The 17,891-nt window shown below is 43.0% G+C and overlaps 1 protein-coding gene across 2 annotated transcripts in view; it reads right to left on the bottom strand.

The window, feature by feature from the left end:
* LOC139557501 (PDZ domain-containing protein 4-like) overlaps nt 1-16,748 on the bottom strand; it is a 29,105-nt gene extending 12,357 nt beyond the window's left edge. For both annotated transcript variants that reach the window (XM_071372427.1, XM_071372428.1), the window contains exon 1: nt 13,491-16,748. In XM_071372427.1, coding sequence (XP_071228528.1) covers nt 13,491-13,550 — 60 coding nt within the window. In that variant the 5' untranslated portion in view covers nt 13,551-16,748. The remainder of the gene's footprint in view (nt 1-13,490) is intronic.
* Between the last annotated feature and the right edge of the window lie 1,143 nt (nt 16,749-17,891).

Here is a 17,891-nt window from a genome sequence, read left to right as displayed (position 1 = left end):
AGATGAAAGAGAAACAGGGAGTTCAAAGGGGTGAGTGAAAAGCGAGGGAGCGATGCTGATGGAGAGCAGCACAGGGGGAAGGGGAGGTGAGGAAAGACGAGTGAAATACAAGGACAAAGAGAGAGGGAAGGAAGGAGCTTTCGAGGAATAGTAGATAATGAGGGTGTGAATGTCTCACAACTCCATGCTTGTTGGTAAATATTTGAAACACACAGAGGAACCCCCAGGGAGGTGTCTTAGTGGTTGAGGCTTAATGAGGTTTTATCTCAGCCATTTTAGCTGCAGATTGATATAATATCTACAGTACACCAGACTCTGTGAGAGGGGAAGAAATGCTCCTGTAAAGGTGTCAACATGCTTCCCAGCAAAAACAGTTTGGAAGAGTTAGTGCATATATTATGACGTTTTTATTTGTTTTGGACTTCGGTAAGAGTTTTTTCGGGTGTTCAGGCACACCATTTTTTTCTTGAGGCAAGCCGAAGTCGATAGCCAAAGTCTACGCCCCTTCGTCAGTGATTGGTCAACAGTAGGGATTCATCAGTAAAGTCTTTGTTGTTATTCAATGAGAGACGACTTGTTTTCATCCACATTTTACATTTAGAAATACTGCATCAAAGTAAAATTGTGACAAAAACGTCACAAAATGTCATCATAATATATGCACAAACTCTTCCGAAATGTTTAGGCTGGGAGGCATGCAGGCACCTTTACCGGAGCAAAATTGCACAACTAAGATCTCCTTGCCAAAAATGTCATAATCAAAGACAGACACAGATTAGATTAATTCTGAGTATTCTTATGTCTTATGGGAGCAAACTCGTTCGGTTTGCCTAGCCGACTTCGGCTAGCCGCCAGCCAAACTGAAGAATGTTGACGCCTTAAGGGGCTCTGAATAAGAGCGTCTGCCTAATGACTAAAATGTAAAAAAAATTAAGACAAAGACTGGGAATGGGTGGTGAACACCCATAAAATACTATAAAATGATACATAAAAATACATTATAAAAGGTTCACAATATTTCTTCCATATTTGTGTTCAGACTTTATGCTGACTGGGCCCTGCATGTGCCCTCCACATATTGAATTCTACTTGTTGGGCAAGTGATTTTTCTCATCTCCCATGTTTTGAAGGTTGTAAAAGTCACCTCTTCACAAAATCAATTAATCTGGAGACATGTTCAGTGCCCTCCGGTCCCAACCCAGATATTTGATATGACAAGAGAACATTTCAATTGGATAGTGGGCAGTGGTGGAGCTCCGACACATGGACAACGATGAGCTGCTATTGATTAAAGTACTGCTAAAACAATTGGACAAATTAAACTAACGAGGATTTTGGGTAAATAGCAATACTGGAGGCATACCGGTAAGCAGATTAATTTTTGTTGGTCTCTGCAAACCTCTTTAGGAGCTGTATGTATTTGTTATTGTCAAAGAAAACAAATGTATTTCCTCTCTCTCTCTCTCTCTCTCTCTCTCTCTCTCTCTCTCTCTCTCTCTCTCTCTCTCTCTCTCTCTCTCTCTCTCTCTCTCTCTCTCTCTCTCTCTCTCTCTCTCTCTCTCTCTCTCTCTCTCTCTCTCTCTCTCTCTCTCTCTCTCTCTCTCTCTCTCTCTCTCTCTCTCTCTCTCTCTCTCTCTCTCTCTCTCTCTCTCTGCTGAAACAGACATGTCTGACTAGACCAGCCATACCACCCATAAACCCCCTCTCCTCACTTTATGACCTCCAACCTAATCACAAGCCTGTCGAGCGGGAAGGTGATAGATCTAGAACAAAGCTGTTGACAAACACACACACACACACACAATCATACAAATAAGCTTTACCAGAGAGAGGTGGTGCATTTTCCAAGGGAAAATGTGCAGCCACCATGATAAAGAGAGAGGCACAAGCCAATTAGTGAGAGTCAACAGGTATTTCTGTTTACAGATAATTCACTTTAGATGCCTATAGACCCCGAACCCTCACTGAGTAGTAATCAGGTTGCTCCGGTTTATATCTGTCTATGGGAGAATTCCCTACGAATATTGCTGTGTTGAGGCTTAGTATTTCAGAGCGAGAGAGTGATGGAAGAGAGAGAGACAGAAAGTGGAATGGGCGTGTGTGTGACTATGTGGAGCCGTTTGGATATTTGTAGCAAGAGAAGAAGTCAATCAATACACAGATACTGAGAGGAAGAGAAGAAAAGGGGCAGATCAGATTCAATCTAAGATAGCAGAGGGAGAGAATGTGAGAGACAGATATTGGCTTAGATAGTCTGTCAGAGGGCAAAGTCAATTTCATTGTCAAGTTGTCATATCACTGTACTCCAGTGGAGGCTGGTGGGAGGAGCTATAGGAGGACGGGCTCATTGTAATGGCTAGAATGGAATCAATGGAACGGAGTCAAACGTGGTTTCCATATGTTTCAATATAAAGAATATGTGATCTTTATGTGTGTGCTTGTGCGTGTGTGTGTGTATGTGCATGCACATGCCCATGCGTACTCGCTCTCAGTAAATATGTCAGTAGGCTATCTATGTGTGTTTGCACAGTGTGTACGTCAGAACATGCCTGTGTCAGTGTGAAAAATAACATTTTAGGCTTGTTTAATGACTTCAGTTGCCATGGCAACAGCCTCCCATTGAAACCCATTCTACAGAGAGAAGAAGGGGAAAGACTGAGGGGAGGATGGGTAGATGGAGGGGTAGACTGAAGGGGGGTGGGTGTGTGTTGGGTGCAGCACAAAATGGATACTGTGCTCATACCGTGTTGTGTAGGTATATACATGTTCTGGTTAGTTTGCTATGCATTACACATATAGTACAACTAATAGCTAAACTAATGCTTACTACAAACACATAGGCAGACATAAAAATATGGGTGTGTACTGTGCAAGACATGGCACCAGCCAGCAACACATTAATAAGTTCCTCCAGCAACAGAAGCGTGTGTTCAGACCAATGCTGTATGTAAACCATGGATTACTGAGCCATGTATTGGCCATTGAGAGGCTTTGAAGCCACCGGTCAGCCATAACGACATTCCCCAGTAGGACGAGTCCTCCATAGGAATGTATTTCAATTAAAAAGGACAAAATTACATGTATTGAACTATTTTTGGTTGTAGTGGGGACAGTAGCATTAGTAATCTCTAAAAATTATATATTGAACGAAAATATAAACGCAACATGCAACAATTTCAAAGATTTGACTAAGTTACAGTTCATTTAAGGAAATCAGTCAATGTAAATAAAATAAAACTAGGCCCTAATCTATGGATCTCACACGACTGGACTGAGTTTTTCCCTACAAAAGGGCTTTATTACGGACAGAAATACTCAGCTCATGAAACATGGGACCCACACTTTACATGTTGCGTTTATATTTTTGTTCAGTGTACTTTGAGGAAATTTTTTATATATATATATATTTATATATATACAGTTGAAGTCAGAAGTTTACATACACCTTAGCCAAATACATTTAAACTCAGTTTTTCACAATTCCTGACATTTAATCCTAGTAAAAATGTCTTAGGTCAGTTAGGATCACCACTTTATTTTAAGAATGTGAAATGTCAGAATAATAGAAGACAATGATTTATTTCAGCTTTTATTTCTTTCATCACATTCCCAGTGGGTCAGAAGTTTACGTACACTCAATTAGTATTTGGTAGCATTGTCTTTAATCTGTTTAACTTGGGTCAAACGTTTCGGGTAGCCTTCCACAAGCTTCCCACAATAAGTTGGGTGAATTTTGGCCCATTCCTCCTGACAGAGCTGGTGTAACTGAGTCAGGTTTGTAGGCCTCCTTGCTCGCACACACTTTTTCAGTTTTGCCCACACATTTTCTATAGGATTGAGGTCAGGGCTTTGTGATGGCCACTCCAATACCTTGAATTTGTTGTCCTTAAGCCATTTTGCCACAACTTAGGAAGTATGCTTGGGGTCATTGTCCATTTGGAAGACCATTTGGAAGACCAAGCTTTAACTTCCTGACTGGTGTCTTGAGATGTCGCTTCAATATATCCACATCATTTTCCATCCCCATGATGCCATCTATTTTGTGAAGTGCACCAGTCCCTCCTGCAGCAAAGCCCCTCCACAACATGATGCTGCCACCGCTGTGCTTCACGGTTGGGATGGTGTTCTTCGGCTTGCAAGCATCCCCCTTTTTCCTCCAAACAAAATGATAGTTATTGTGGCCAAACTGTTCTATTTTTGATTCATCAGACCAGAGGACATTTCTCCAAAAAGTACAATCTTTGTCCCCATGTGCAGTTACAAACCATAGTCTGGCTTTTTTTGGAGCAGTGGCTTCTTCCTTGCTGAGCGGCCTATCAGGTTAAGTCAATATACGACTCGTTTTACTGTGGATATAGATACTTTTGTACCGGTTTCCTCCAGCATCTTCACAATGTCCTTTGCTGTTGTTCTGGGATTGAGTTGCACTTCTCGCACCAAAGTACGTTCATCTCTAGGAGACAGGACGCGTCTCCTTCCTGAGCGGTATGACGGCTGCGTGGTGCCATGGTGTTTATACTTGCATACTATTGTTTGTACAGGTGAATGTGGTACCTTCAGGTGTTTGGAAATTGCTCCCAAGGATGAACCAGACTTGTGGAGGTCTACAAAAACAAATTGAGGTCTTGGCTGATTTCTTTAGATTTTCCCATGATGTCAAGCAAAGAGGCACTGAGTTTGAAGGTAGGCCTTGAAATGCATCTACAGGTACACCTCCAATTGACTCAAATTATGTCAATAAGCCTATCAGAAGCTTCTGAAGCCATGACATCATTTTCTGGAATTTTCCAAGCTGTTTAAAGGCACAGTGAACTTAGTGTATGTAAACTTCTGTGAAATAATCTGTCTGTAAAGAATTGTTGGAAAAATTACTTGTGTCATGCACAAAGTAGATGTCCTAACTGACTTGCCAAAACTATAGTTTGTTAACAAGAAATTTGTGGAGTGGTTGAAAAACGAGTTTTAATAACTCCAACCTAAGTGTATGTAAACTTCGATTTCAACTGAATATATATACTTCAACTGTATATATACTGTAAAAAAAACATATATTAAATTATGTGGGCTAAACATAACAAAACACACATATTTTATATATATATTGTCACGTTCTGACCTTAGTTCTTTTGTATTTTCTTTGTTTTAGTATGGTCAGGGCGTGAGTTGGGTGGGTTTCTACGTTACAGAATCACCCACCACCAAAGGACCAAGCAGCGTGGTAACGGGCAGCAGCAGCGGCCGAAATCGCAGGACTCCTGGACCTGGGAGGAGATTCTGGACGGCAAGGGACCCTGGGCACAGGCTGGAGAATATCGCCGTCCTCGGGAAGAGCTGGAGGCAGCTAAAGCCGAGAGGCGGTGGTATGAGGAAGCAGCACGAAAGCGCGGCTGGAAGCCCGAGAGGCAGCCCCAAAAATGTCTTGGGGGGGTCACACGGGGGGTGTGGTTAAGTCAGGTAGGAGACCTGAGCCAACTCCCCGTGCTTACCGTGGAGAGAGAGGGTCCGGGCAGGCACCGTGTTATGCGGAGATGCGCATTGTGTCTCCAGTACGTGTGCATAGTGCGGTACATAGCAGCGCCTCGTATCGGCCGGGCTAGAGTGGGCATCGAGCCAGGTGCCATGAAGCCGGCTCTACGCATCTGGTCTCCAGTGCGTCTCCTCGGGCCGGGGTACATGGCACCTTAGTTCTTTAGTTCTTTTGTATTTTCTTTGTTTTAATATGGTCAGGGCGTGAGTTGGGTGGGTTATCTATGTTTCTATGTTGGGTTTTTCGTTTGGCCTGATATGGTTCTCAATCAGAGGCAGGTGTTAGTCATTGTCTCTGATTGGGAACCATATTTAGGTAGCCTGTTTTCTGTTGTGTTTTGTGGGTGGTTGTCTTCCGTGTTTGTGTGTTCCACACGGAACTGTTTCGGTTTTCTTATTCTATTCACTTTGTTATTTTTGTATTGTTGTCGTGTTCAGTATTATTAAATATAATGGACACTTACCACGCTGCGCATTGGTCCGACCTTTCTTACTCCTCGTCAGATGAGGACGAATTCCGTTACATATATATACAGTGGGGAGAACAAGTATTTGATACACTGACAATTTTGCAGGTTTTCCTACTTACAAAGCATGTAGAGGTCTGTAATTTTTATCATAGGTACACTTCAACTGTGAGAGAAGGAATCTAAAACAAAAATCCAGAAAATCACATTGTATGATTTTTAAGTAATTAATTTGCATTTTATTGCATGACATAAGTATTTGATACATCAGAAAAGCAGAACTGAATATTTGGTACAGAAACCTTAGTTTGCAATTACAGAGATCATACGTTTCCTGTAGTTCTTGACCAGGTTTGCACACACTGCAGCAGGGATTTTGGCCCACTCCTCCATACAGACCTTCTCCAGATCCTTCAGGTTTCGGGGCTGTCGCTGGGCAATACGGACTTTCGGCTCCCTCCAAAGATTTTCTATTGGGTTCAGGTCTGGGGACTGGCTAGGCCACTCCAGGACCGTGAGATGCTTCTTACGGAGCCACTCCTTAGTTGCCCTGGCTGTGTGTTTCGGGTCGTTGTCATGCTGGAAGACCCAGCCACGACCCATCTTCAATGCTCTTACTGAGGGAAGGAGGTTGTTGGTCAAGATCTCGCGATACATGGCCCCATCCATCCTCCCCTCAATACGGTGCAGTCGTCCTGTCCCCTTTGCAGAAAAGCATCCCCAAAGAATGATGTTTCCACCTCCATGCTTCACGGTTGGGATGGTGTTCTTGGGGTTGTACTCATCCTTCTATTCCTCCAAACACGGCGAGTGGAGTTTAGAGCAAAAAGCTCTATTTTTGTCTCATCAGACCACATGACCTTCTCCCATTCCTCCTCTGGATCATCCAGATGGTCATTGGCAAACTTCAGACGGGCCTGGACATGCGCTGGCTTGAGCAGGGGGACCTTGCGTGCGCTGCAGGATTTTAATCCATGACGGCGTAGTGTGTTACTAATGGTTTTCTTTGAGACTGTGGTCCCAGCTCTCTTCAGGTCATTGACCAGGTCCTGCCGTGTAGTTCTGGGCTGATCCCTCACATTCCTCATGATCATTGATGCCCCACGAGGTGAGATCTTGCATGGAGCCCCAGACCGAGGGTGATTGACCGTCATCTTGAACTTCTTTCATTTTCTAATAATTGTGCCAACAGTTGTTGCCTTCTCACCAAGCTGCTTGGCTATTGTCCTGTAGCCCATCCCAGCCTTGTGCAGGTCTACAATTTTATCCCTGATGTCCTTACACAGCTCTCTGGTCTTGGCCATTGTGGAGAGGTTGGAGTCTGTTTGATTGAGTGTGTGGACAGGTGTCTTTTATACAGGTAACGAGTTCAAACAGGTGCAGTTAATACAGGTAATGAGTGGAGAACAGGAGGGCTTCTTAAAGAAAAACTAACAGGTCTGTGAGAGCCGGAATTCTTACTGGTTGGTAGGTGATCAAATACTTATGTCATGCAATAAAATGCAAATTAATTACTTAAAAATCATACAATGTGATTTTCTGGATTTTTGTTTTAGATTCCGTCTCTCACAGTTGAAGTGTACCTATGATAAAAATGACAGACCTCTACATGCTTTGTAAGTAGGAAAACCTGCAAAATCGGCAGTGTATCAAATACTTGTTCTCCCCACTGTATATATATGTGCTTTTTTATGTTACGCTCACATAATTTAATTTCAAAGTATGCATTAAGGCTAATATGGCTAATTGAGTGACTGTCAGTGACTGACATAACAAGAGAAAAACTGCTGAGGCACAACCACATTTTTTAAATGCACCTTGTGTATTTTACTATTCTAACTCTCAACAGTAATTATTTTTAATTTGTTGCCTCTGATATGTCGCGACCCACATTAACATGGTGCTTGCCTATGGAGCAGCAGGGGGAACTGGCCCTCCCTTCCCTACTTTATGGCTATGCTCAAATCAGGACGGGGAACTGCCCCTCCCTTCCCTACTTTATGGCTATGCTCAAATCAGCAAGGGGAACTGCCCCTCCCTTCCCTACTTTAAGGCTATGCTCAAATCAGCAAGGGGAACTGCCCCTCCCTTCCCTACTTTATGGCTATGCTCAAATCAGCAAGGGGAACTGCCCCTCCTGTAACGGCAGCCTTCCCTCTCTTCACGAGAAGAGAGGGTGTAACAGGGATCGGACCAACACGCAGCGTAGCCAGTGCTCAACATGTTTAATAAAACGATACAAAATAACAAATGTGGCAAACCGATACAGCCCTATCTGGTGCAGAGAAAACACAAAGACAGGAAACAACCACCCACAAACCCCAACACAAAACAAGCCACCTATATATGATTCCCAATCAGAGACAACACAAAACATCTGCCTCTGATTGAGAACCATATTAGGCCAAACATAGAAACAGACAAACTAGACACACAACATAGAATGCCCACCCAGCTCACGTCCTGACCAACACTAAAACAAGCAAAACACACAAGAACTATGGTCAGAACGTGACACCTCCCTTCCCTACTTTAAGGCTATGCTCAAATCAGCAAGGGCAACTGCCCCTCCCTTCCCTACCTTCAGGATATGCTTCTTTATTGAGGAAAATGTGCTTACTATGACTGTGATATGCGGTTGTCTCACCTTAAGATGAATGCACTAACTGTAAATCTCTCTGGAGCTAAATGACTAAAATGTAAATGTTGCATACTTTAGAAAGGATGCATTAACGTGTCTAACAGAATAAATGTGACAAAAACAAATGGAGACATTAAATGTATTTCTATAGCTTCCAAAATGTATTTTAGTGGAGGAGTGCCAAGATGGAGGCACAGTGGCTTCAACACAGCATTCCTTTCAGTCATCTAGTGTATATATAAATCATGGGTTCAGACAGACAAAACTGTCTTTTTCTTCTCTTGCATTGCTGTAAACACTGTCAGTGTAATGTTGCATTATAATGTCAGTGTAATGTTGCATTGTAGTGTCAGTGTAATGTTGCATTGTAATGTCAGTGTAATGTTGCATTGTAATGTCAGTGTAATGTTGCATTGTAATGTCAGTGTAATGTTGCATTGTAATGTCAGTGTAATGTTGCATTGTAATGTCAGTGTAATGTTGCATTGTAGTGTCAGTGTAATGTTGCATTGTAATGTCAGTGTAATGTTGCATTGTAATGTCAGTGTAATGTTGCATTGTAATGTCAGTGTAATGTTGCAATGTAATGTCAGTGTAATGTTGCATTGTAGTGTCAGTGTAATGTTGCATTGTAGTGTCAGTGTAATGTTGCATTGTAATGTCAGTGTAATGTTGCAATGTAATGTCAGTGTAATGTTGCATTGTAATGTCAGTGTAATGTTGCAATGTAATGTCAGTGTAATGTTGCATTGTAATGTCAGTGTAATGTTGCAATGTACATGAATAGCAGATCATCACTTTAACTGAGTCTAATTTGGATGTGTATTTATGCATTTTTGTGAAAAGCCCTGGGCCCGGTTTCCAAAAAGCATCTTAAGGTTAAGTTCATCCTTAAGGTTAAGTTCATCCTTAAGATGCTTTTGGGAAACCGGTCCCAGAACAAAGCACAAAACCTCAAGAGACATGCAGTGTTTTAGAAAACCGTGAAAATTGTTCTCTTTTATTTGGCATCATGGAGTTTTTAAACCAATCAACCATCTGCTCTGTTAGAAATTCTGTATTTACAATATTGTCATGTGGTGAGTTCTTTTAATTTAAGAATTTTATTTAAATGGAAATTTCAGCCTTTGGATGAAAGGAAAACGTGCTTTACTATCAAACTGTCAGTGTATTCTGTTTAAAATGCTGATGGTCGAGCTACATGCCTATGTGATCATCTTGACACACCCTTTGCCATCTGGCCTTCACAGGTTGCATGAGAGCACTGGTGGTAACCATGATTTCTGCCAATAGAACAGTGGTGTATGTGTCTCAGTTCTGTCAGTGTATGCTCCCTTTATCCAGGCAGAGGCTCTCTTGTGTGCTCTTTGGTGGCATTGGGTACAGACTGATTGGACCACCGTGCATACAAACAGATTCCATGCTACATCACCCAGACTGGACAGAGAACAGAAGTCTTCTGCCCAGTCAGAGGACTCAGTGATAAACCACCACTGTTTTACTCCCCACCCCTGCCTGTTTGGGTCTCAGACAGTGGCTCACACAGTCTGCCAGAGAATTTTGCTGTCTATAAAAGCTGAACACCTTTTGTGTCGTTAGAGCTCACTCCCTTGGGCATACCTTTATGTACTGCTTATTACACAATTGTTTGAACACTTGATCAGTGAAGTGATTTGATTTTACACTATATCAATACACACTGACCCGGCATGTGGTCTTTGTCATCAAGGCTGACCTCTGAAAAAGGGTCAATGAGTTTACCGCCAGTCTCCCTTGCATGCTTCAGACTGTACACACACAGACACACACACACATAGGCACCCAAGCATACACACAAGCACGCAGACACACACACACCCGGGGGATCAGCGAAGTCACTCAAGCCTACCTATTCATCCCTGCTCTGTGAAGCGCTCAAATCAATTACTCCTGTCATCTGAGGGCAAACAGCAGAAAAATAGCCCTCTCTTTCCTTCCTTCCTTCCTTTTTTCCTTCCCTCTCCTTTTTCTTTTTCCCATTCTGTCTTTTCCTTTCCTTTGCCTGACTCATTAGTCTACCACTTGCAGTCATGTCGTCGCCCGTTGTTCTCTTTCTTGGCTTTGCCTCAGGCACCAGATGCAACTCTGATAACTGGCACAGACTCACATGTCCTGACTCATTGACATACCACTATAACAATAGAATAACAATCCATACAGTATACTATGCTTGTTGTGACGCGTCTGATACATGAGAACATGGATATTGAAGCTGATTCCTGGGCATTACCTTTTTATGTGGGGGGTTTATTCAGTCTCACAGACATTACCACAAACTCATAAAGCAAAACTACATTCACATGGTACATGGGAGCACACCTAGATCTTGCAGTTGCCGTTGCTGTTGCTGTTTGCTGAGGCTGTAACCGTGGCAACCCTTCAGTGCACCCCCTGGACAAAAACTATTCTGGCGCTGAGCTAAAATGCCTACATTTAATGAATTATGCATCTTTGTCAGATAAAAAGATAATCATGAATATTCCTGCATTATTAGTTTTTTTACAATAATAATCAGATTCTTTAGATTGATGTTATTGTTATTTTTCTCTTTGTGTTTTTGTTTTCTAATAGTTCATCATTATGGTGGTTGTAGTTACATTGTTCATGGTCATTTTACTGTGTGCACCTCTGTAATTGCTTGTGGGTGTTATTACTTTGAATCGTTCATCAATAGTTTGATCATTTTAATTAGTACATGCATGGCTTGTTCATATGGATGGGGTGTTGAAACCATTGAGCATGCAAATGATCTGTCAGCTGGTTTGCTGAATGACTGACATTAGACCTATATGACGTCAGCATATTGACGCCCGTCTCTGTTGCTACAGGTGGTGCCACCAGAGCATTGTGACGGAGTTGTGGCTGAGCATGACTCGAGATACAGTGCCTTCGGAAAGTATTCAGACCCCTTGACTTTTCCACATGTTGTTAGGTTACAGCCTTATTCATTTTTCCCTCATTAATATACACACAATACCCCATAATGACGAAGCAAAAACAGGTTTTTAGAAATGTTTGCTAATAAAAAAACTGATTTCACATTTGTGTAAGTATTCAGACCCTTTACTCAGTACTTTGTTGAAGCACCTTTGGCAGCGATTACAGCCTGAATCTTCTTGGGTATGACGCCACAAGCTTAGCACACCTGTATTTGGGGAGTTACTCCCATTCTTCGCTGCAGATCCTCTCAAGCTCTGTCAGGTTAGATGGGGAGCGTTGCTGCACAGCTATTTTCAGGTCTCTCCAGAGATGTTCGATCGGGTTCAAGTCCGGGCTCTGGCTGGGCCACTCAAGGACATTCAGAGACTTGTCCCGAAGCCACTCCTGTGTTGTCTTGGCTGTGTGCTTAGGGTTGTTGTCATGTTGGAAAGTGAACCGTCACCCCAGTGTGAGGTCCTGAGCACTCTGGAGCAAGTTTTCATCAAGGACCTCTCTGTACTTTGCTCCATTCATCTTTCCCTCGATACTGACTAGTCTCCCAGCCCTTGCCGCTGATAAACATCCCTACAGCATGATGCCGCCACCACCATGCTTCAACGTAGCGATGGTGCCAGGTTTTCTCCAGACGTGACACTTGGCAATAAGGCCAAAGAGTTCAATCTTGGTTTCATCAGACCAGAGAAGCTTGTTTCTCATATGTGCCTCTTTAGGTGCCTTTTGGCAAACTCTAAGCGGGCTGTCATGTGCCTTTTACTGAGGAGTGGCTTCCGTCTGGCCACTCTACCATAAAGGCCTGATTGGTGGAGTGCTGCAGAGATGATTGTCCTTTTGGAAGGTTCTCCCCTCTCCACAGAGGAACGTGAGCTCTGTCAGAGTGACCATCGGGTCCTTGGTCACCTCGCTGACCATGGCCCTTCTCCCCTGATTGCTCAGTTTGGCCGGGCAGCCAGCTCTAGGAAGAATCTTGGCGGTTCCAAACTTCTTCCATTTAAGAATGATTGAGGCCACTGTGTTCTTGGGGACCTTCAATGCTGTAGACATTTTTTGGTTCCCTTCCCCAGTTCTGTGCCTCGACGCAATCCTGTCTCTGAGTTCTATAGACAATTTCATCGACCTCATGGCTTGGTTTTTGCTCTGACATGCACTGTCAACTGTGGGACCTTATATAGACAGGTGTGTGCCTTTCCAAATCATGTCCAATTAATTGAATTTACCACAGGTGGACTCTAATCAAGTTGTAAAAACATCTCAAGGATGATCAATGGAAATAGGATGGACCTGAGCTCAATTTCGAGTCTCACAGTAAAGGGTCTGAATACTTTTGTAAATAAAGTATTTCTGTTTTATTTTTAATACATTTGCTAAAGATTCTAAACACCTGTTTACGCTTTGTCATTATGGGGTATTGTGTGTAGATTTATGAGGATTTATTATTTTTTTAATCCATTTTAGAATATGGCTGTAAAGTAACAAAATGTGGAAAAAGTCTATGGGTCTGAATACAACAACACATACTGTCATTAGATTGCAGACAGACAGACACTGTATCAGAAAGGTGTCAATATGAAGAGGCTGTGACAGTATCAAGAGAGCAAGAGAGAGGAGAATGTTAAGAGGCTTGGTACTACAGTAGGCTAGGAGAGAGAGAGAGAGAGAGAGAGAGAGAGAGAGAGAGAGAGAGAGAGAGAGAGAGAGAGAGAGAGAGAGAGAGAGAGAGAGAGAGAGAGAGAGAGAGAGAGAGAGAGAGAGAGAGAGAGAGAGAGAGAGAGAGAGAGAGAGAGAGAGAGAGAGAGAGAGAGAGAGAGAGAGAGAGAGAGAGAGAGAGAGAGAGAGAGAGAGAGAGAGAGAGAGAGAGAGAGAGAGAGAGAGAGACTCACCTGGAACATGACCCTGTACTGTTCCTCAGGCTTCTGAACCATACACATGTTACACCCCATGGTGTCCTGGACTCAGGCCAGGCGGGGCCAAACCAGTCCAGGAGAACAGTACCTAAAAACACCTCTCTCTCCCTTCGGTGTGGCAGTCAGAGAGCTCCCCACAGACCTACAGGTCCTGAGTGTCAACCCCTCTTATGTCAGGGCACTGTGGATTATGGATACCAGAGTTTCTCTGTCCCCAAAAACAGGCTGTGTCCCTGTGTCCTGTTCCTATCCTCGTTCCAGATGTCAAGTTTTACAGTCCAAACCTAATCCCTACATTTAAAAAAGGGTTTTGGATGTCCTCCCATCTGTTTCTGTCCCCATTGCAGAGTACACATATCTTTGTTGTCTTCATAAGCGTGGAGTGGTTATGTTCAGGTTAGGTTTTGCGTGACTCCATCATGATTTTTGGACTGGTGAGTCAGAGGGAGGGGGGTGGGGGGACTGTGAGATGAGTAAGTTGACAAGGGAGCTGAGGATGGGTTGAAAGGACTGACAGTTGATCGGTGTTATTGTGTTGTAATGTATTTAAGACAGTCCATCATAACTATTCAAAAATGATTCAATCACCTGTCAATAATAATCATGCATGTGACCTAGACCTAAAGTGTATTCAGCCTAATTCTGCATGATTTCTGTTGAACAGTCACCATTTGAGCTGTCTCTCTCAACTAGCTGAGACGTTTTTCCCAATGTTACTCAAAGTGAACTTGCCCACACCTTTCCCTGGTCTCACGCTCAGCTCAGCTAATCCTCAGCACTCTTTTAAAGAAACTCTTTCAAAGTTTCAGATGCAAACAGGCACCGATATCAAATAACTTCTTGCACTCTTTTTCCCCTAACACTCCCTCTCGAGTTTCCCACCTTCTTCGCTTTCCAGGTTTAGAAGGATTGCTCGAGTCTGGCTTGTGTGATAAGTTATCCCTCTGACGGCCTTTTTCTCAGGTTTCACTTTTCTTTTGCTCTGGTACTTTCACCTTTTCAGGATCAATGGACTCCTCAGTACTTTTTCATTTGTGCTTGGGGTCATTGACATCTTCTGGTTTACCTCCATTGAAACAGACCAAGAGGAGAGAGAGATAATCTGCCCACTGAACAATCTATCCTACCTACTGAATCTCAAGCCCTGGCTGTCGAGCTAAGATTAGCAGTATGTATTGGCTACACGAAACCCAATAACACGCACACCTGCACACGAATCACAGTGAGGCAACAACAGACGACGAAACTGCTGTCTCAACTGCACCTCTCTGCTTGATGTTGTGTATCTGTCAGAATAACAGACGCTAAGAACCACTTTTAGGATACAACTGTTTCGCTGACACTGGTCTACATACAAAATGTATATCATGTAAATTATCACTGTGGAGTGTTTGAGGAAAGAAGACAGTTGTCTGCAGAAGGTGTTTGAGGCAGACTGGTATATTCAGCTTCAGGTGTTCTTTCAGGTTTCTAGACAGCTCTTATGACAGTTATGGCTCATTGATAAGCTAAACCAGGGCATTTCCAATCAACTGAAACACTGGAGGCTATTGATCTGTCACTGAATGGAAAATTATAATTAAATTATAGGCCTGTTAGAGAACAGGAACCTTCCTACTCAGTCATGTGCAAAAATCTATATCAAAACCTCTAAGGGATCAATTACATGTTGTGTTTGCAGGACTATTGGTGAAATCAGGACTAGTCAACATTAAGACCACCAATGATAAGCCATGTGTAAAATAATGGGCTTTTCATTGGAAATATAAGGTTTAAGGGTCTTTGTTTTCCTCATTAAAATGTGTTGATTGAAAGTCTGCCTCTTCCTCCTCTCTCATTCCTATCTATCATTCAATCCGTCCTTCACCTGTTTAAGTGAACTAACTCAGTGTATTGACTTAAATCCTGCACTCCTTCTCTCATTATCCCCTAAGATAACGCATGCTGAAGTGGAAACGTACTGCATTATACTGTAACCTTGTAACCATTTACAGTCTGTATCTCTCCTGACTGTCTCGGTCTCATTACCTAGGTTCAACTTTTAAGTCTTATCAGTACTTCCTCCAGAAGGCCCTGCAGTCTGGACATCACTCAACATTTTATGCTTTGAAAAGTTCACCTCTGCCCAGCCAAGCTACTGTCAAAAACAAGGTGTTAGCTTCTGTAATCCTTCCTCAAAGCCTCACTGACTGCACCCACCTGTACTATCTCCAGACACTCAGTGTTATCCTTGACACTGGCACATACACACAATATATAACCAACTCCAATATAAAAGATCAACACACACACAGAGACATACACACACACTTGTAAAAACCCCTCCCAGTCTGTCAGGCTAAGCAGTAAGCACCAGAGCCAATGCCAGTCTAGCTGTAGAACTGTGTCAGACAGTCACAGCAGGTGCTGAAAGCCAAACAGGCGTGTCAAATGTCCCAACGGTTCCTACGCTCGCTCCATGTTCAGTTCCACATAGAGCCTTTCATCGCATGTGGATGTATGCACATTCTAATTCTTACCTGGCCACTATTGTAAAACCTCTACTTTGAGACCCACAGTCTGTCATTTGAATGATCTGAGTCTAACAGGTATGGACTCATTCAGGATTCTACAGATCCACGGAGGAAAGAAGGAGAGGAGATGTAAAATGTAGTGATGAGAAATGACAGAAAATTTGAGTATTTCCTCTTGCAGGACTTCTGCCGCTCTATGTCTTCACAAACAAAAACAAAGCTTAAACTAGAGCCCAGAAAAAGAAAGTTCATCCATCTTCTACTGCAGGAAGAAAATAACATCAAATCAAGAATGTGAGGTACCAGATCTGCAGTAATAATCCACCTTTTGTCTGTTGGTCATTCTTTTAAAAATCCGCAATTAGAAACAAAAGCATTGGGAGGGACAAACGCGTCCATCCAGGTGGTTTATAGAGCCAGAGTGTAAAGCACACTGCCTCCCTCAGGTTGGACATAAATCCCAATCAGCACACTCAGAAGATGACAGAAACCACTGACGGCTGATTGGGGGATTGTCTTGGCTTCTCCCCTCAGGCACGACAGTAAATGCGCTCCCCCACTGCAGCGGGGAACACAAAGGCGTTCCTGCCCAGTGGTAAGGAGCCTGCTGATCAGCACACAGCACTATCAAGCATGTCTGCTACTGCTGAATAGGATTCTACTGGATGCAACACTGTTCTCTCTCTCTCTCTGGCTTTCCAGGGGTAGGCTCTGGCCCCCTCCCCTAGTCCCCCATATTTTTGCCCACACCTCATTTGCTACCCCTCCTCCCCCTCTTGCGCTCTCTCTTGCTCCCTTCTCTCTCCCTCTTTCTCTGTCTCTCTCTCTGTGGGAAACACAGGGCATGCTCCAGAAAGCCTGATGATCTGTTTTCACTATGCAGGTAGAACAGAGCAGAAGGAGAGAGAGAGAGAGAGAGAGAGAGAGAGAGAGAGAGAGAGAGAGAGAGAGAGAGAGAGAGAGAGAGAGAGAGAGAGAGAGAGAGAGAGAGAGAGAGAGAGAGAGAGAGAGAGAGAGAGAGAGAGAGAGAGAGAGAGAGAGAGAGAGAGAGAGAGAGAGAGAGAGAGAGAGAGAGAGAGAGAGAGAGAGAGAGAGAGAGAGAGAGAGAGAGAGAGAGAGACTCACCTGGAACATGACCCTGTACTGAGAGAGTAAGCTACTACAATCTACATGAAATAATGAAGTCAAGGCGCACTATCAATAAACATTTGTCAATATTCATATATAATGTGACATACTGTATGTATCCTTACAAGTATCAATTGCTTTAATGATAAGGTACCAAGAATTATATGGGATAATGTACTGTACTAGACAAACAGAAATAGCCAAAGGAGGTAGAGAGGCTCTAACCACCTGTGAATTTAAATGAGTTGAAGCGCTGACACACAGAAGGAAGAAAATGAGAAGGAAAAGAGAGGGAGACAGAACAATTGGATAACAGGTGTATGATGGGATGGATTTAAAGATGGAACACAGCCAAGGAATGTGAAGTACATGACTGTGTGGGAGAGAGTGGGCGATGGAGAAAAAGAGGGGGTGGGGGTGGAGACAGAGAGGGCTTTCAGCAGTACGGCATTCAAAATGCAAACAATACAAAACTGTAAATGCTGCAATAATGTGGATTACAAAAAGGTTTAAATGCTGTGTATATGCACCTGTTTTGTTTGCACAATACTTGTGTATTCCCTCAATTTATATATTTTCATTGACTTCCCTTGACCCTCTCTCCCTCTCTGAATATCAAGCTGCATTTTAGTACTGTTCATTGTCTAATTTCAATTTTAAACACAGCTCTGTCGGCACATTTGCAACAGTCACACTGCCAATTGTTTTAGAGCCAAGTAGAGCTATGAGACACAGA

The sequence above is a fragment of the Salvelinus alpinus genome, chromosome 28, assembly GCF_045679555.1.
Source record: "Salvelinus alpinus chromosome 28, SLU_Salpinus.1, whole genome shotgun sequence".
Classification (NCBI taxonomy): Eukaryota; Metazoa; Chordata; class Actinopteri; order Salmoniformes; family Salmonidae; genus Salvelinus; species Salvelinus alpinus.
Note: the sequence above shows the minus strand (reverse complement) of the source record. Positions and strands in the feature narration are given on the sequence as shown.